Here is an 18269-nt window from a genome sequence, read left to right as displayed (position 1 = left end):
TTGGATAAAGCAAATATAAAATCACACAATTATAGATGTTCTATTTATCTCATACAATTTGATTTATATTATGAAGCTTTTGAGATAGTCCCTTGTGTGACCCAAATTGTTGTTTTTTTCAAAGATTAAAAACGATGATGCAACGTTGTGTTATGCGGCTATTGTGACCTTGCGCAATACAATTTAGTACGTCATACCTGAGATAAATCTAACTCTTTTAATGTAAAGTTTCACTGAAATAAACATTAAAATAATTTTTTAGCTCTAGATAATTTTTCTTAGAGCTTATTCACTTGATTAAATGGAAATTCCGATTAGAAGACTTGAATAATCAGTTTTGTTGACATACACAAAGTTGCAAATGCTCGTTAGTTTGAATTGACTCGAGCGAGGAACAGTTGTTGATGCATGATGTTTAATAAAACAAACACTAGGCTAGCCTTATGATTCGAAATTGAAAATAGTGAAAAAGGATGCTTACTGGTGGTGGAATAAAAGTCTCATGAAACATTATTTCGGTAAGTTCTTGTATATAAACACAACCAGAGCGCTCTGTTTCATCGCGTCGTCAGGATGAACAGTTATTCCTTGATAGTTTACGTAATTTGTAGTTTTATAAACTTCACAAAGCAAATTGAAAGTTGGAAGTGGGCTAAATTTATCAAAAATCTTGACAAACAAGAAAAAAGGGTCTTGTGGTTACGGTTATGAATAACTTTGCAAAAAAGGTGTGGGGGGGGGGGCTAACCCCACCCCCCCACCCCCCCCCCCCCCCCCCACTCAAAATAGCCCCCGGTTCCGACGCCTGTGCTACGCAGTTATGGGTTTTCCTTCATATTTGTAATTTAAATCTTTGACAAAATCAATTTTATATTAATTTTTGTAGTAGATATAGTTATGTTGAAAGTACTAGCAAATCTTCGAAATTAGGTCACGAAGCGTTGAAGCGAGGGGCTGTGTCAAAAGTAGTTCCGACCGGAAGTATTTGATATAGCATCACCCGTGTGATATAGCAAAGGTTTATCACACGGGTAATATACACCACGCGTATGAGATAAATATCTAAACTTGCCTATGCACCAGGAAGACTATCTAAATACATATAATATGTTAAAGATAGGAAAGCCTTTAAGCAAACTTAGATTATCTTCACATCGTCTACGAATCAAATACGATGTTAAAAATTAAAGAATGCTCTAATCCTTGACAAAATATGATTACAAGTTTTAAACAAGAGATTCAGGAACCACATCGCTCACCTCAGCACAGCAACAATAGCCATAATTTATCAGAGAAGCTTTATACAGAGATTCAAATACAAATATCTATACGACTTTGTAGAGTATAATATCTTGTTTCATTAAGATTTCCAAAATTTTCTCCACATATCCTTAATCTAAACATTTGGCTTTTTTGTTGTATCGGTTTTTAAGAATAAGATTTGAAAAGTTTTTTCTACATTTATTCAAAAAGAAAAAAATTCACCATCAAACTCCTCCCTATTTTAGGTCCACCAAATTCCTTGAGACGATAATTTATACGGACTTGAATCTCCACTACTTGAGGATGCTTAAATACAAATTTAAGCTTTTCTAGCAGATTGGTTTTTAAGATTCATAAACATTGTTATCCTTACAATTGCTTGACGTATAAATTCTTATGTGAAAATTTGACCCCTCCCCATTTTGTTCCCACCCTACGGTTCGGGATAATGATTTGAGCAAAATTGAATTTACACTTCCTGATGCTGCTTCCACACAAATTACAGCTCATCCGGCTTTTAAGAAATTTGAAAGATTTTCCCCTGTATAATTTCTTGTGAAAATTTGACCCCATCACATTTTGGCCCACCCTACCCAAGGGATCATATATAGAATAAAACCTGAATTTACACTACTTAAGGGTGCTTCTACAGATGTTACAGCTTTGATTGCTAGTTGGTTTTCATCAGAAGATTTTAAAAAACTGTGTTTTCTTCTATATACATGTATTCATGTATGCCCGGTGATCATGTTTTGAACAAACTTCAATCTCCACTGCTTGAGAATGACACAAGTTTCAGCTACCTTGGCCGGTTAGTTTTTCTCCACATATTTCTATGTAAAAACTGGAATCTACAGAAACTGAGGATGCTTCAACACAAGTTTCAGCTTATCAGACCAAAAGATTTTTAAGAAGATTTTTGAAAATTAGTTAGCTGACACAAACAACCTAGCAGCAATATAGAATTACATGTAATAATCTTTTAAACTCAACAGCTATGGTACTGTCATCTAAGGACACCATCGATATGTTCCTTATCCACCTAACCGCTTCTCTTCTGTCATCTGCTGACGAACATATTTTATATGGAAAATTTAATTCACACATCAAACCATATTGGAAAAAAATCAGAGTTACACAACGCCCATTATGAAATGCGGCGTTCTAGAAGAGCATGGAAATCAGAAGGTTCGCCTAGAGACAAACAAAATGAATCATATGTAAATTACAAAAAAACAAAATGTCAATTTAGAAAACTTCACAGATTAGCAAAAAAAGATTGGACACAAACAATATTTGATGAAATCGATAAAGCCGCCGAAATAGATATAGGAACTTTTTATAGTACAGCATGGAAAAATAAAAAAACGAACAAGCACATCCCTACCTTCCAAGTTAAGATATAAAGAAAAAACTGCTGAAAACATAACTGACATGTGTAACCTTTGGAAGGAATATTATTCAGATCTTGCGTGCGAACGACATTGTCCAGGTAAATTCGATGATAACTTTAAAAACTACATTAATGAAATCGTAGAAAACATCGATAACAATCTAAACTATCAGGAAGAACCATTCACGGAACAAGACGCTATAACAGTTGAGGAAATAAAGCATCATATTGAAAAACTCTCAAAAGGCAAAGCCCCTGGACCAGACTTTCTTACCACCTAGCACCTGATATACAGTGATCATATTCTTATTGAAAAACTATGTCTTCTTTTTAATGCTATAATGAGTGAAAAGTATGTACCCGAAATGTTTTAAGTTGGAAAAATTATATCTATCTATAAAGGTAAAGATAAGGATTAATGTGATCCTACTAATTACAGAGGTATTACATTGACATCTGTAGTGAGCAAACTGTTTGAAAAAATAGTTCTATCAAGAATTGAAAATGACTTCGCTAACAAAAATGTATCATTCCCACACAATTTGCAATTTGGGTTCAGAAGTGAATATGGTGCCATACCAGCTTGTTACGTCTTAAAAGAAGCAATAATTTATTATGTAGATAAAGGTTCATCAGTATTTGTGCATTTCTAGATAATGAAAAAGCGTTTGACAGAATTTGGCATAATGGTCTACTATATAAACTATATAATCTTAATATTGACTCAAGGTTATGGCAAATTATAAAATACTGGTATAATGGCAGCAAATGTTTTGTGTCATTTTGTGGTGCAAACTCCAACTTGTTTAAAGTTTTACAAGGTGTAGGACAAAGAAGGGTCCTAAGTGCTTTTATGTTTCTTGTTTACATTAATGATTTGTTATCTGAAATTTGCCAAAATGGTAATGGTCTTGTTTTGGGTGATATACACATACCAGGTATTTTATTAGCGGATGATACTGTTTTAATGACCAACTCGCCAAGGTCTTTACAATGTTTACTTAATAAAGTAGAAAAATATGCATATACTTGGAGACTTCATTACAATCCAAGTAAAAGTGTCTTTATTGTTTTTTCCAAGACACAAAAATGTTCTGTTTCTTATAGTATTAGATTATTTGGTAGTGTAATTCCTCAGTCTGATAACACTGTTTATGCTGGCTGCCTTCTACAAGCAAATATGAAAACTGACAAGCTAACCGAACGAGTGTGCAAAAATGCAAGATCAAAAATCCACTCATTATACTCTATTAATGTTAATAACTCCGACATTCATCCAGTTGTGTCTGCCAAAATATGGAAACGTGTTGTGCTACCCTCTACCCTCTACTCCTGTGAAATATGGTCGTCACTGACACTCACCGACATGCAACTTCTAGATAATGTACAAAGACACTTCTCCAGAATCATTCAAGGATTTTCCAAATTTTCTCCGTCGCTCTCCAGCATCTCAAATATTGGACTGTGGACCATGCAAGGCTACATTGACAAATGCCGCTTATTGTTTTTAGGGAAACTACACCGATCAGACCAAAACTCTTTACAAAATCGGATTTATAGGTTTATTTCTGATGTTCATGTAACTGAAAAACTTTTTGCAACTAAAAACTTGTTACAAACAGCTAAGAAATATAAGCTCTTCGATGTGATTTTAAACGACTGTAATAATATTTTTAACAAAAAAGAATATTCAAAATTGGTTAGCAAAACAATTTGGGCAGAGGAAGAAAAACAATGGCATAGTTCTCTCTGTGTGAACCCTGAACTCTCTTTTTATAGTAGAATACATACGAATTTGTGCCCTAATAAGCTTTGGCAAATTGCTAAAGAGGAACCCTCAAAACGACTGTTGATCAACTTTTTAGTTCAAGTTTCATCAATGAAAACTGTATGTAAAACGTGTCCTTTATGTTATAAGGAAACAGAAAGCTTTAATATGCACCTTGTTTTAAGCTGTTATAATCTTTTAGAAGACAGAGAAATTATGCTTGAAAACATTTTAGAATTTCTTGATGTCAATGAATATATATTGTTTGAAAATCAAGATCCAGAATTACAGTTTTCATCCCTTATGGGATGTGGCAATGGTACAAGTTTTGAAAATATATCGTATACAAAATGGAAACAGATTATGTTAATCGTTGCATTTATGTTGTATAAAAACAGATGTTTCTTTGCAATAGATTGTCGTAATTTATGAATGTCTATCAAAATATGTACATATATAAATATGTTTTGTTTCTGTTCTATTTTCACTTGAGTTTATAATTTGATTAAGTAATACTCTCCATTAATTTGGAGGAAATAAAGAATATCTTATCTTATATATATATATATATATATATATATATATATATATATATATATATATATATATATATATATATATTTTTTTTTTTTTTTTTTTTTAAATCCCCTCCAGTTTTTCAAACTAGTAGGCTAAAATTATGCTTTCATATTTCATATGGCTAAAACAGATTTCCATCTAGAACGATTATTTCAACGTTCCTCTCCTTTTATGTGTTGCCCGTTCATTCAGGATGTATATGTAATCCGAATGAGGAGCACATATATCCCTATTTGAAATATTTTACCTTGCCAAATTTGCAAGTAAAAGATCACCAATTCTATGCATAAACAACATTTATTATTTGTATACAAAAAAGAAGAAAAAAATTAAAGAATGCTCTAATTCTTGACAAAATATGATTACAAGTTTTAAACAAGAGATTCAGGAACCACATCGCTCACCTCAGCACAGCAACAATAGCCATAATTTATCAGAGAAGCTTTATACAGAGATTCAAATACAAATATCTATACGACTTTGTAGAGTATAATATCTTGTTTCATTAAGATTTCCAAAATTTTCTCCACATATCCTTAATCTAAACATTTGGCTTTTTTGTTGTATCGGTTTTTAAGAATAAGATTTGAAAAGTTTTTTCTACATTTATTCAAAAAGAAAAAAATTCACCATCAAACTCCTCCCTATTTTAGGTCCACCAAATTCCTTGAGATGATAATTTATACGGACTTGAATCTCCACTACTTGAGGATGCTTAAATACAAATTTAAGCTTTTCTAGCAGATTGATTTTTAAGATTCATAAACATTGTTATCCTTACAATTGCTTGACGTATAAATTCTTCTGTGAAAATTTGACCCCTCCCCATTTTGTCCCCACCCTACGGTTCGGGATAATGATTTGAGCAAAATTGAATTTACACTTCCTGATGCTGCTTCCACACAAATTACAGCTCATCGGCTTTTAAGAAATTTGAAAGATTTTCCCCTGTATAATTTCTTGTGAAAATTTGACCCCATCACATTTTGGCCCACCCTACCCAAGGGATCATATATAGAATAAAACATGTATTCATGTGTAAAAAAAAAATTGATCGCAAATTAAGATCCCTACCCAATGCCCGGTGATCATGTTTTGAACAAACTTCAATCTCCACTGCTTGATAATGACACAAGTTTCAGCTACCTTGGCTGGTTAGTTTTTCTCCATATATTTCTATGTAAAAACTAGAATCTACAGAAACTGAGGATGCTTCAACACAAGTTTCAGCTTATCAGACCAAAAGATTTTTAAGAAGATTTTTGAAAATTCCAACAAATTTTGAATCCAAAAATATCTTCCCTCTAAAGAGGGTGAACATGTGTAAATTCCCTTCAACCAATTAGCTTTGTGCCGAAATGGGTTTAAATTGGCTCAGTAATTTAGAGAAGATGAAAATGTGAAAAGTTTACGACGACGATAGACAAGGGAAAAATTTGATCAGAAAAGTTCACTTAACATTGGACAGAGTACATTGTAAACGACAGTGGTTGCTATATAACAATGCTATAGAGATATGTTATTAATTTGTGGCCATGTAATTCTATCCCACGAAATAAATATTCTTTGCCTCGTAATAAAACTCGATTCTAGGGAGTACCCCCCCCCAATAATCAATGCTGCGAAATAAATTTCGTTTCCATATTTATTTAGAAGGGACACACCTTTTCTTAAAATAAATATCGAACTCTTATATTTGTTACATTAACTGATTTTAAAAAAAAAAGTGCCATAGAAGAAATTGAAAAATATAACACTTAACAATCGGTTAAACATCTTCAGTTATATTTCAGTTTTAACAAATAAAATTCGCGACCACGGATTTTATTTCGAGGGAACGAATTTTATTTGGTGGTAATGTAATTTGTTTCTTGGGAAAGTATTTTATTTCGCTGCTACCAATTTTATTTGGTGGCAACAAATTTTATTTTGTGTTCAAGGCTTCATTTAGTAAAAAAAATTATTTTATTGTCACAAATTAAATCTGATTTTGTAAAAACCAATTTGAAATCGTTGCCACCAAATTTATTTATTTGAAACGAATTTTTATTCCTTGATAGCGAATTTTATTTCGTGGGAACTACTTTACAAATATTTCTCATGAATATTTTCAATAGCATTCACCGTAAAATAACAGATAAAGCACAACAACATATTTACAAAGTACTAACAACATTTTGTCAAAAAACCCACATCGCTTCAAACGTATCATTAAAGTCTGCGGCAAATCAGAACTTTGACATTCACCCGGACGGACTAAATTTTGTCGTGCGAACACATTCTTGGTAATAAATGGTGGTAACTATTCAAGCACATAAATTGAAATAAATTACATGTTGATTTTTTGGGCTCCAATAAGAATTAATCAATTAACAGATCGAGACACATCTCTGTTAGTTCAATAAGTTAAAGCAGACTCCATCTTGTAAATCAAAAGACTGTCGGTGCTGGTATAAATTCAAACTATTTTGGAAACTAAAATCACAGCACTATGGATGCTTATAGGAAAAGAAATTGACACGAAAACAACCAGCAGATGAATCAATTTTGCATTGTACCATGGCGAAGGGTCTAGGTTTTGGACCTCTGAGATGAGCAAAGCTGAAAGCAGAAAAAAGAATCGGCAGAAAAATTTCCTCAACAAATGAAAATACTAAACATTAATAAATTTTGGAAGCATAAGAGTTTGTGATGGTTCAATGTTTAAAGATTTTGTGGATATTCTTTACGTAAAACTCAAATCCCGACCAAATTATGAAATCACAGTACTGTGGATGCTGATCGGAAAAACATTGAACAAACAAACAAACAGCCAACAGTTGAATCAACTTTGTTTTACCCATCGCAAATGGTTATGGTATTGGACCTCTGCGATGAGTAAAGTTGAAAGTAAAATACAAGATAAATTAAATAATCGGCATTAAAACTGTAAAAAAAATGTACATTGACATTCATATTTTTTGTCATAAGTAAAAATCAAGGGAACTAAATGTTCTTGGATTGGAGGAGACTACGTACTCACCCCGTGTTAAAATCTGAAACGAAGTCTTATGAAGTTAATCATTGAAATTACATGTACAATTGTCCTTTTAAACCAGATATTCCTCGAAAAATATCCTCATTTATTTAAATGATTCCATAGTATGCAGGATATAACTGGTCAGAAATTTGTAAAAATTGGTTTTAATTAGTATTTACATATTTAATCGATTTAAAAAAAAGTTTATTGATATAAAAAAACAAAAGTGCTTATAATTTCTTAGAGATTATTTCTTTAAAAGTCTTTAAAAGGGTACCTCCAGTCAATTTATTTAATTTGAATATTCATTTGAACATTTAAAACAGTCTCAGAAAAAAATAAAAGTTTGTAGAATTTTAGGTTTAGCTGAAAGTAATTAAAATGTCCAACCTCAGAGAGAGAGTAACCGGAAGACATGTTCACGAAACTATCTTAGGACTATGGTGTGTCCTAAGTACATCTTAGGATACGTCTTTGTCTTATGTCTGTCTCTCGAATCTCTCCTGAATTTACGAAACGCCATAACTTTGTCTTAACTTTAGGACGTCACTTACATGCATGTACCTTTTCCTAAGACTGTCCTAAATAAGGTTCTAAAATAACAAAAATTATTCACTTATTTTTAATATCTACACTAAGTTAGTTACATTTATTGTTTTGAATACTAGCATTAGCAAAAACATTATTCGAATATCCTTGGCTAAAATGTCAAAAATCAATTTTCAGTCATGCGTGATCATTTTTAATTTTTATTGCTTCATTCTGAGAAATAATCTTTGAAAAAATCACAGTGTTGAATAAACTGTATTCATGTATTTTCTATACGTGTATTGTATATATTACAGATTATCAAAGGGAAATTGGTTGTGTTTTTTATATGTAACATTAAATTCTATATATGGGAGCGCGTGCTTATGTATTATTTGAATGACAAGAGCATCAAATGTTAAATTACACTCGAAGAATGCAAAAATATTCATATATTTATTTCCTTGTAAGCCAAAACTGTCCCGATACATAATTTCTTTACACAAAATAGTGGTTATTTCGATTTCTGGGTTGTTTTTTTAAACATAATTGTTATTGGACACTGAAATATATCTAAGTAAATGTTTTTGGGTTGTTTTTTTTAATGTATACAAATTAAAATTACCGGTTTAAGGTCTATCGTGTTACCGACACGTATAATTTTTCTCTGGCAAAGTGTTTATTGATTCATCCCTGCACAAGTCTCTCAAATACTATTTGATTCAGTCTATGACTTGATGTGAAATATAAGACACATAGGTCATACATTGTATCTTAGGAAAGATTCATGAACATGCCTGCTGATGCTCGTCTGTTTCGGCCGTTATCAGTGTGGGTCGTTTCAAATGTGTCCAAATGCAGACAGTCTCTGTTGCTATCGTCATTTTCTTTTAACACTTCAGTTTTATTTGATTTTTAAGCAATGATACTGATTGAAACATTTGTGACGAAGCATATAAAACAACTGATAAGCGACCCTTTCAAATTTAACGCTCTTGTTTCCCTGAGAAGAGACAATTGCTCATATTGTGCTGAATCAGCTGTTCAGCTATGTGCTTTCTATATAAATAGATCTATTTCATTTATTGCTAAAACATTGACTGAAGGTACCCTTTAATATGAAATATTTTATCTTTTAAAAATTGCATCTAAGACGAAAAATGATATATTTATCCGGTACAATGAATACATTTATATTTTTCAACCAACAACAAAGAGACTGCATTCTTGGTAGAAGATCAAGATTATATTGTGGTTTTATGGACATGGTAACAAACTAACGATCTTATTCAAAAGAATAATTAAAAAATATCAAATTTGTAAATTCCTTTGATGGTAAACCAAATTTTGATTGTCAAATGTTAAGTTTTAAGCGTGACGCAGAGCTTTCATTTCTTATTTGATACATCAATACTTCAATTGTTCAGCTCACCCTTTTTGGTTCTCATACAACCATGTTCAGATCTTGAAGAAGATACCAATGGGACTAACTGGTATTCAGATGGTTTACATTCTATGAAATAAAATCAAACATTGGAAGAAAACGCAGACTCGTATCCTTATTATTTTTATAAAATACTCTATACAGGAAAATATTCGCCCCAATTTAATGTTTGCCCCTATTGCCCTTGTTGTCAACAGACGAAATTAAGACTGGGCGAATATCAATGTATCAAATTATCTCTCTTTAAACACAGCTGTGTCTGTGCAAATTCAAGACGAAGCGGAACTGTTTGCAAATATTGAGGGACAAAAATTACACGGGGCGAAACTAATCCTGTAGGTTGTATAGAGTATAATTTCGTTCAAATTGTTTTCGAATATAAAAACAATATTTCGTAAGTCATTAAATATGATTATTGCATTTTTTTGGAGAGAGAGAGAGAGAGAGAGAGAGAGAGAGAGAGAGAGAGAGAAAATACAATATGTGTTCGATATAAAACTCCTACCTACCCTGTGGATATATGTTTCACTGGGAGTTGCCCATTTTGATTTACCTTCGGAGCTTCTGAAATGTTAAGTTTTATAAACTGAAAATTCTCTTAACATACACTGATGTATTTGGTCAAGAACTGCGAACGGTAGCATGTCTAGCCGCCTAAAAAAGTAGTTTTTAATAATTGTCTAAAATAGCTCATTTCATAATTGAAACTAACGGAAAACGGAATTTAAAAAAAAAAATCCCCATCCCCTCCCCCCCCCCCCCCCAAAAAAAAATAATCTGAAGGGCTTTATATATTGTTATTTAGCATATTCATACCAAAGGGTTTGCTGTTTCACAGGGGGAGGGGGGCATATGTCTACAGACCAAAATACATTCCAAAAAAAGTATTTTGCTTTGTAAGGTTTCAAAAATAATTAACAAATATGAATTAAAATTAAAATTTACTTTAATATTCAACGTAAACATGTGATTTTTTAAATAGTTTTTATACACATATCGGCCGCTAAATAATATTTCCCTCACTCAAAGAGACCGATTTCAACGAAAAAATGTTTAGACCCCTGTAAGCTCATTCTTTAACGAGTCTTGTTGCACATAGGTATATAACGCAAACAATTAATAGGAGAAGCAAACTTTTGTTAAAAATTAACTAATAGTATTTGACTACAAATTTAATTTTGATATAAACCAAATAGGAATTGGTTATGCTCTTTAGGAAATTACTTTGTTTTTTAATATCTGTCAAAAATTCCGAAATAATTGTTTGTTTGTTTGTTTGTGTTTAAATAATTCTAATGCTGACAACCCGTATTGGATGTCAACGAAACTCTTATATACCTTAATTAGTAAAAGCTCATTAACATCATTGCGGACAAATACTAGGAAACGGTTGTTCCTACCTTGGGTTTTTAAACCGACCTCTTGGACTGTCCTTTCTCTTCCTAAGTCAGATAAAATGAATACCATCACATTATAGCATTGAGATAAAAATATTTGAAAAAAAAATATACATAACACATAGGAAAAATTCACTTTGATTATCTTCACGTAGAATCTCGTTGAAGGATTTGGTGCTAAACGAATAAGTTTTAAAAGTACGGTATGGAATACGCGTTAAGTAGGTTAACATTTTACAAACCTTTTAAGCATTTAATTTGATACCTCAACCTCCATATCAAATACAAACCAGTTATGATACAAAGAATGGCATAAGCAGCAAAAGTAGGGATGCAAATGATTCTCCTACAGAAAAAAATGAATTAAAGATTTTTATTTGGTTCATTGAATCATGAAAAGAAGAACATATTTTTATTTGGAAAATCTGTGTTTATTGCAAAAATACTCACGATTCCCAATAGTTATAAACCACCATGTCTTTACTTGGATAGTGGAAGACTGTTATTTTAAGCAAGAATGGTCCAACTTTGTGTACAGTAAATTTGCATTGCATTTCTTACGCGGATTGCACAATTTGAGAAGATGGCTTTATGGATATCATAATTATGCATTTGGTTTTTCTCAAACATTTATGGGAGTAGAGAAAAAAAATTTCTTACATTTGATAATCTTCATTTTATGCTCACTTGGGCTTGCCCCAGGACATGAACCTCTCATCAAAGGGTCATGGATTTCACAAATTTAATCATGTATTAAGTATATTTGTATCATGTGATAGAGCAGAGAATAAGAATAAGATTTTTGAAATGTTTGCCCCTTTTTGCTTATTTCGACCAGCCAATGAGGCCCCAGGGGTGATATGGTAATGAATTTCACAATTTATATTCCACTTATCCTAGAGATGTTTCACGCCAAAAATGGTAACAAGTGGTCTTATAATTTTAAAGAAGAGAAAATGTAAAATATAATTCATAAATTTTTAATTTTGTATAAAGGTTAACGCACACTGGAAGGCGCACAAAGCACAGACGCACAACGACGGGCGAAGACCAATCGCAATAGATCACCTGAGTGAATAAGGTGACATAAAAAGATAGTCCGCTGCTTCCTGATCCTGCTCAGCTGTTGTGGGAGGCAGTGACAGACTTTGGGCTCTGAGGACTTTTTTGACTGACTCAGTCCATGTGTAATACAATTAAAATACAAGACTATCATAGTTTGAATGTATAAATGTTGTACATATCTAGAAATATTTTTATCCATTGATTTAAAATGAAGACATGTCATTTGGGTTTATATTTGGATCAAAATGATATGGATGAATTTTTGAACTTACTTATTTCTTTTATAACATCCTTATGGAAATCTCTACATTCAGATTTATGTAATAATATTCATCTGAGCAATATATAAATGTGTTTTAAATTTTTAATGAAAAAAAAATATGAAAAATGAATCTTGATGTAATTCCTAATATATAAAAGGTATACTCTTTTTTGCAGGTACATTAAGATACATACTGTTCTTCATTTTCCCTTTGTGTTGTTGATAGAATAGCTTCTGGTGTACTGCAACAACCAAGTAAAGGACGAACAAATGAACAAGATGGTTCTTTTGAGATTTCAAAATATAATGCAAAACAATACATGTTATGCTTACATGATGTAGTCTAACACATTGTCTTTTTATATACAATGTGACGGCTTGAATTTATATGTGAAAAATCAAAAACACATTCAAGACTAATCCAGGGCATGTTTGACTTAAGATACAACCACGTTACAACGTTATACTAAACATTATTGTATACATATATTAATGTATACATTGTATATTATATACACAAGTGTATAAATACCAAGAATATAAGTTGAAAAGCATTTTTTAAGATATTAAAATGAATTGAATATTATATTGATGAGCAACAAATTTAAGATACAAGAATTGATACAGTTCAAAGTTCATAAGGAACAGTTTGTGTTGCCAAATATGATTGGATGAAAAATATGTGTCCATTGCAGTTAAAATCAAAAATGTACGTTACCTTGTAGCCGATTCAGTGGTAAGATGAGGATTGATGTTAGCATAACATTGCTGATCTGTTAAAAAATCAAATCAAATATTTGTTGAGCAGATCAACCATATGGCAAAGAAGTATTCAACAATACATTGCAGCACTTGAGAGATAAATTCTTTTGTTTTTGTTACATTTTTGTAAAACATCTTTATGCAACACAGTTTACTGTATAAGTTAATCAATTTATTTTGAAAACCTGCAGTAAAAAAAAGCCATATTAAACAAACTTCAGTTCAAAAATAAAAATGATATCTTCTAATTTCAGAAACGAAAACGTTTTTGCCTTTCATCATAAAGATTGTTTTATCTCCAATTGATTTTTCTTTTCTTAATTTAATTTAAGGTGCCCCACGTCACCTTGAAATAGTTTCTCAAATCAGCAGAAAATTGCTTGATTATGATAGAAAGCATGATGGATAAGAAGGTAAGAATTGGATTTTCAAAAATTTCATTCAGTAAACATAAACAAAAGCCCAGGTGGATTCGAACTCATGACCTGCGGTTCACAAGCCTGATACCTTAACCACTGAGCTATGACGATATACATCTTAATCGATTGATACAAACAGTTTAACAAAACATTTGAATCGCCATCTTGTGACGTAGTGTCTTAAAAAGTATAAGTCTCGGTGTAGTGAAGTACCTTAAAACCTAAAACAAAAACTAATTTTTCAATTGGACTGTACATTCTTTCATATATATAATTATGAAACATTTTATTTCCTCTTGCCATTATCTTGATGTACATCACGAGACTTACATTGATATGCATTGGTTGAGTTGTAGGACCATGGGCATTCGCTACATTTAAGTCCCTGAACTCGAATGATACTTTTGTGATAAGTGCTGAATGTAGTGCAGACACTATCTGTTAAGAGAATTCATAGGAGTCATATAAATAACGTTGTTACTAAACAAAAGTAAAGAAAATTGAATATCATCAATGATAAAACTCAAAACAAATGTTTATAACATTTTTTTATAAGTATACATGTATATCTACCAATGATATAAATAGATGGAGCACACAATTCAATGGCAGACATCAGGTCTTCACCAAGAACGCAGTGGTATTGAAAAGATTTGCAATTTCTGGCTCCACCAGCCAATGATGAGCAGTTCTTTCTCCTAGCAGCTGCTTCAAAAGAAGACAGGTTTGCTGGACATCTAGTCATATTCGTGATAGTTTTTAGAGATGCAATACAAGGCTCTGTAAATGCCTCTGGGAAGCCAATCTGTAAGAAGAGGAGTTTATGAGTCTCCAATGCAATCAAAGACAGAACATTTCATTAAGCAATATGAAGGAAGCTTTTTAATCTATTGTAACATTTTTTCAATCGAAAGGATGATTGTATTTGATTAAACAGTTACAGAAATGGTTACAGTACTTAAATCTTTTTTTTTTCTTCATTTTTTGGTACCTGAGACTGGTTACAGTACTTAAATCTTTTTTTTTCTTCATTTTTTGGTACCTGAGACTGCATTTATATATTTGATACCACACATAGAAGTGAAAATTAAAACTTGGGGGGAGGGGGGGGGGGGTATCGAAAAAAAATGATGAAGTGTTAACAATAATGTCTGAAGTGTTGGGTTTTATTGTATATTTTCTCTATCTATAGGTTCCGGGTTTTTTTTTAAGCGAAAGCTGTTCGAACCCATTTTACATTCGACTGAATCCAATATTAAAAGCTATTCATCATACAACTTTCAATTTTTTATTTACCAATAATAATCGATGAAGATTATGCAAAGAAATAGAATTCTTAATTTCTGTTCATCTATTTAACACATTATTATTCACTCAACTTTGTTCAAGAACTCTATAAAACATGCCATTGTGTATGTGTGCGTAAATTAAACAAAAAATATTACAATTATATGTGCGTAAATCAAACAGAAAAATTACAACCAAGAGGGACATTTTTCGTTATAATAATCGCAAAAAGCGTTTATGATAACAAAATAAAAACTATTTTCTTTTTCTTTCTAAATGCCGAAACAAAAGTAACAAACACCAGAATCTGTTCAATTGTGACCATAATAACCTTGAAAAAAGCAATAAATGTGATTTAAAAGAAACTTTTACCCAAATTAAAAGATATATTTTAACAAACAACGTACATGTACCATACAGACCAAAATAACACAGCTAACATGCGCGGATCCAGAAAAGTGTTAATTTGGGAGGGGGGGGTCCGACTTTTTTAAAGTTTGCCAGGTGTTGAGGGGGGAGGGGGGGGGGGTCCGAGGCATATTTTAGGTAATTTTTTAATGTGATTTAAAGAAATGTGCTGGAACCCTCCCCCTTCCCCTGTCGAGATCCGCGCATGGCTAAGAATTATAAACTACGTTACCGTTACCTAAAAACTGGCATCCATATTTCGGTTAAGAAATACAAAGATCAAAGTAAATCATTTTAAAAAAAAAATAACATTTCAAAAGGTTTCCTTTAAATAGTGGTCATACCCTTTATTCGTCGTACACTTAATCATTTATTTCAATTAAAACATGAAATAAATGAAAAGAATTATAATGATTAAGATTATATTGGATATACATGTACATTTAAATATACATCAAAACGTAATATTCTTAACTTTTAGATAAAACCCATAAATTCTAAACAAAAAAACCAAACATGTTTGCAAAGAGGGTTGATAAATATGCGATTATTATTTGGGCAAGAAAAAAAACATTTTCATAACGTGTATATCTACCGTTGAATTGCAATGAATTTACCTGATAGCCTAGATGAATGACAAAATGAACGATAGAGATAAAGCTGCAACACCCTTGCATCTTCCACATATGACAAAACTCTAAGGACTGACTAGTGTATTTTACGACTCCAACGCTAATATTTTTGAATAACCCGCTCTCTGATTGGACTAGTTATTATGTAATAATCATGTCGATTGGACGAACTTGCTATGCGACCTTCCGATAGAACAAGCTGTACAATCGGAAAGCATTGGGGGCCTGCCTATGTCACATATAACAAGGTGCCAAAGAACCAGGTGATAAATATATTATCATATATCCATATCCTTTGGAACTCTTTTAAGATAACTTTTCAAAATAAAGCAATGAAAATGCCAGAGACGAGAATCCAGAATACATAGATGTATTAATTTATTTTACATGAAAAGAAATTTTCAATATATTTAAATATAGAAGGATAGAAATTTTACACCGGAAGGTCCATGTTTGTTTTCATTATAATGATGGTAGAATAAGTCGTCGGTGGCCTATATAGCTCGAAATCATTTCACAATTGACTTTTTTATATCTTTTTCAGGCGATATACAGAGAAATTATAATCAGTCTTAAAGTAATACATTTATACACACATATTTCCTCTTCCTCAGGTTGAAATTAGGTTCATAAAAATGAATAAGAGTAGTTTAAACCTATATAATTTAAATCATGTACGATTTGATTGTTCTAATCTTACCAAAATAATTTGTGGGGAAAATCCTACTTTCGTTTTCGTGAATAAGCGTACTTTAAATAGAAACTGCGGTGTTCAAATCGTGTCTGTATTCACAAGATTTTGTATTAATGAACTACTCCGTGAACTCCCCAGTCGACTTGATTATGTTTGATTCAGTTTCATTTTATTTTGAGCAATAAATAATAGTGGCTTATCAACGAATCAAACATACTATATTTTTTTTTTTTTTCATTTCACTTGTATTAATTTTAAATGAATGGATTTGCAAAAACTAGATAAAAGAAGTAACATTATATTTAAATATTGAATACTGACACATGCAAAGCAAAGTTAAGAGTTATTCCCTCGACATAAACGAATGGAACAGTCGTCTCTTTTAATTTTAACAATCATTCAAATTGATAATTTTTTTATGGATGCATTTGTTTACGATAAAATATATATACAATGCGCAGCAACAAAGCCACTAGCCTGTAAGTCTTTAAAAATCCTTTGGGTTACCAGTCATTTCATAACTTTGAGAGACACATAGCAAAATGTTCTAGTCTATTCAATATAACAAAGTTTTATGCCTACCCCCAAACTAATTGCGACTAAAATTATTATGTGGCTAATACAGTCAAGCACATACAAACTATTTTAAAAAGAAAGTCTACTAAAATCTTCTGTGTGGAAAGTGTCATTTATTTTCCTATGTAAATAACTTTTATAAAAAAAAAATGGGCTTAGCTTTGTACCTGTGCCCAAAATAAGATAATCATGAAAAAACCATTATTATCAAGGGAACGTGACCTGGTTTTAAAATATTGGTTCTAAAGGACGGATCATTCATTCAAAGATAATGTCAGTTTGAAACTGCTGTTGCCAGTCTGAGTTTGTACCTTTTTTTAATTTTGGAAATTATTGAATTTTGAATGTGTAAAAAAAACCAAGAGGGATATTTGCATGTTTATTTTGTTATTTAAAAAATTCATTTAGTACCTAAATTATAATAAATGTCTTGTAAAAATCATTTCAAAATGATTTAGGAGACCTTTGTCTATCCTGTCAACCTCTGCCAAAATTGACATGTACCCTGTAAGGTGAGGTATGCCACATATATTCTGAGTGTTAAATAAGTAATTAAGGTTTTGTTGAGTGTTGAAATGTATGCCATTACGTATACATGTAGGTTAATTCACCTTCAATTTTTTCTATGTACAGTTTTTTTTTAAACTGTACTGGCGTGCGACCAGTTCTCGCCAGTACATTGTGACTTCATTTTTATATGTAATTTTATGTGTTGCTAAAATGACGTCACAATGTACTGGCGAGAAATGGTACTCGGCGAGAACTGGTCGCAA

General features: G+C 31.7%; 1 protein-coding gene and 1 long non-coding RNA gene across 3 annotated transcripts; both read right to left on the bottom strand.

Moving 5' to 3' along the window:
* Positions 1-6164: 6164 nt before the first annotated feature.
* On the bottom strand, positions 6165-11511 carry LOC128177380 (uncharacterized). The gene is made up of 3 exons (XR_008242829.1): positions 11395-11511; positions 10504-10558; positions 6165-10063 (listed from the first exon to the last, which is right to left on the bottom strand). It is a non-coding gene; the product is annotated as an uncharacterized LOC128177380 (long non-coding RNA).
* A 1136-nt stretch (positions 11512-12647) lies between these two features.
* Positions 12648-16331, bottom strand: LOC128178158 (uncharacterized). Of its 2 annotated transcripts, XM_052845195.1 has the most exons (5): positions 16212-16331; positions 14473-14704; positions 14230-14337; positions 13437-13491; positions 12648-13006 (listed from the first exon to the last, which is right to left on the bottom strand). In XM_052845195.1, the coding sequence occupies exons 1-5, from the start codon at positions 16278-16280 to the stop codon at positions 12919-12921; spliced, it is 552 nt and encodes a 183-aa protein (XP_052701155.1). In that variant the 5' UTR covers positions 16281-16331; the 3' UTR covers positions 12648-12918. The 2 variants fall into 2 exon arrangements, 1 of the variants encoding a protein (XP_052701155.1); XR_008242904.1 differs by lacking the exons at positions 14473-14704; positions 16212-16331 and having other exon boundaries at positions 12648-12960; positions 14230-14342.
* Positions 16332-18269: the final 1938 nt, after the last annotated feature.

This window comes from Crassostrea angulata, chromosome 3 (genome assembly GCF_025612915.1).
Source record: "Crassostrea angulata isolate pt1a10 chromosome 3, ASM2561291v2, whole genome shotgun sequence".
Lineage (NCBI taxonomy): Eukaryota > Metazoa > Mollusca > Bivalvia > Ostreida > Ostreidae > Magallana > Magallana angulata.
This window is presented reverse-complemented; position numbering and strand designations above follow the sequence as displayed.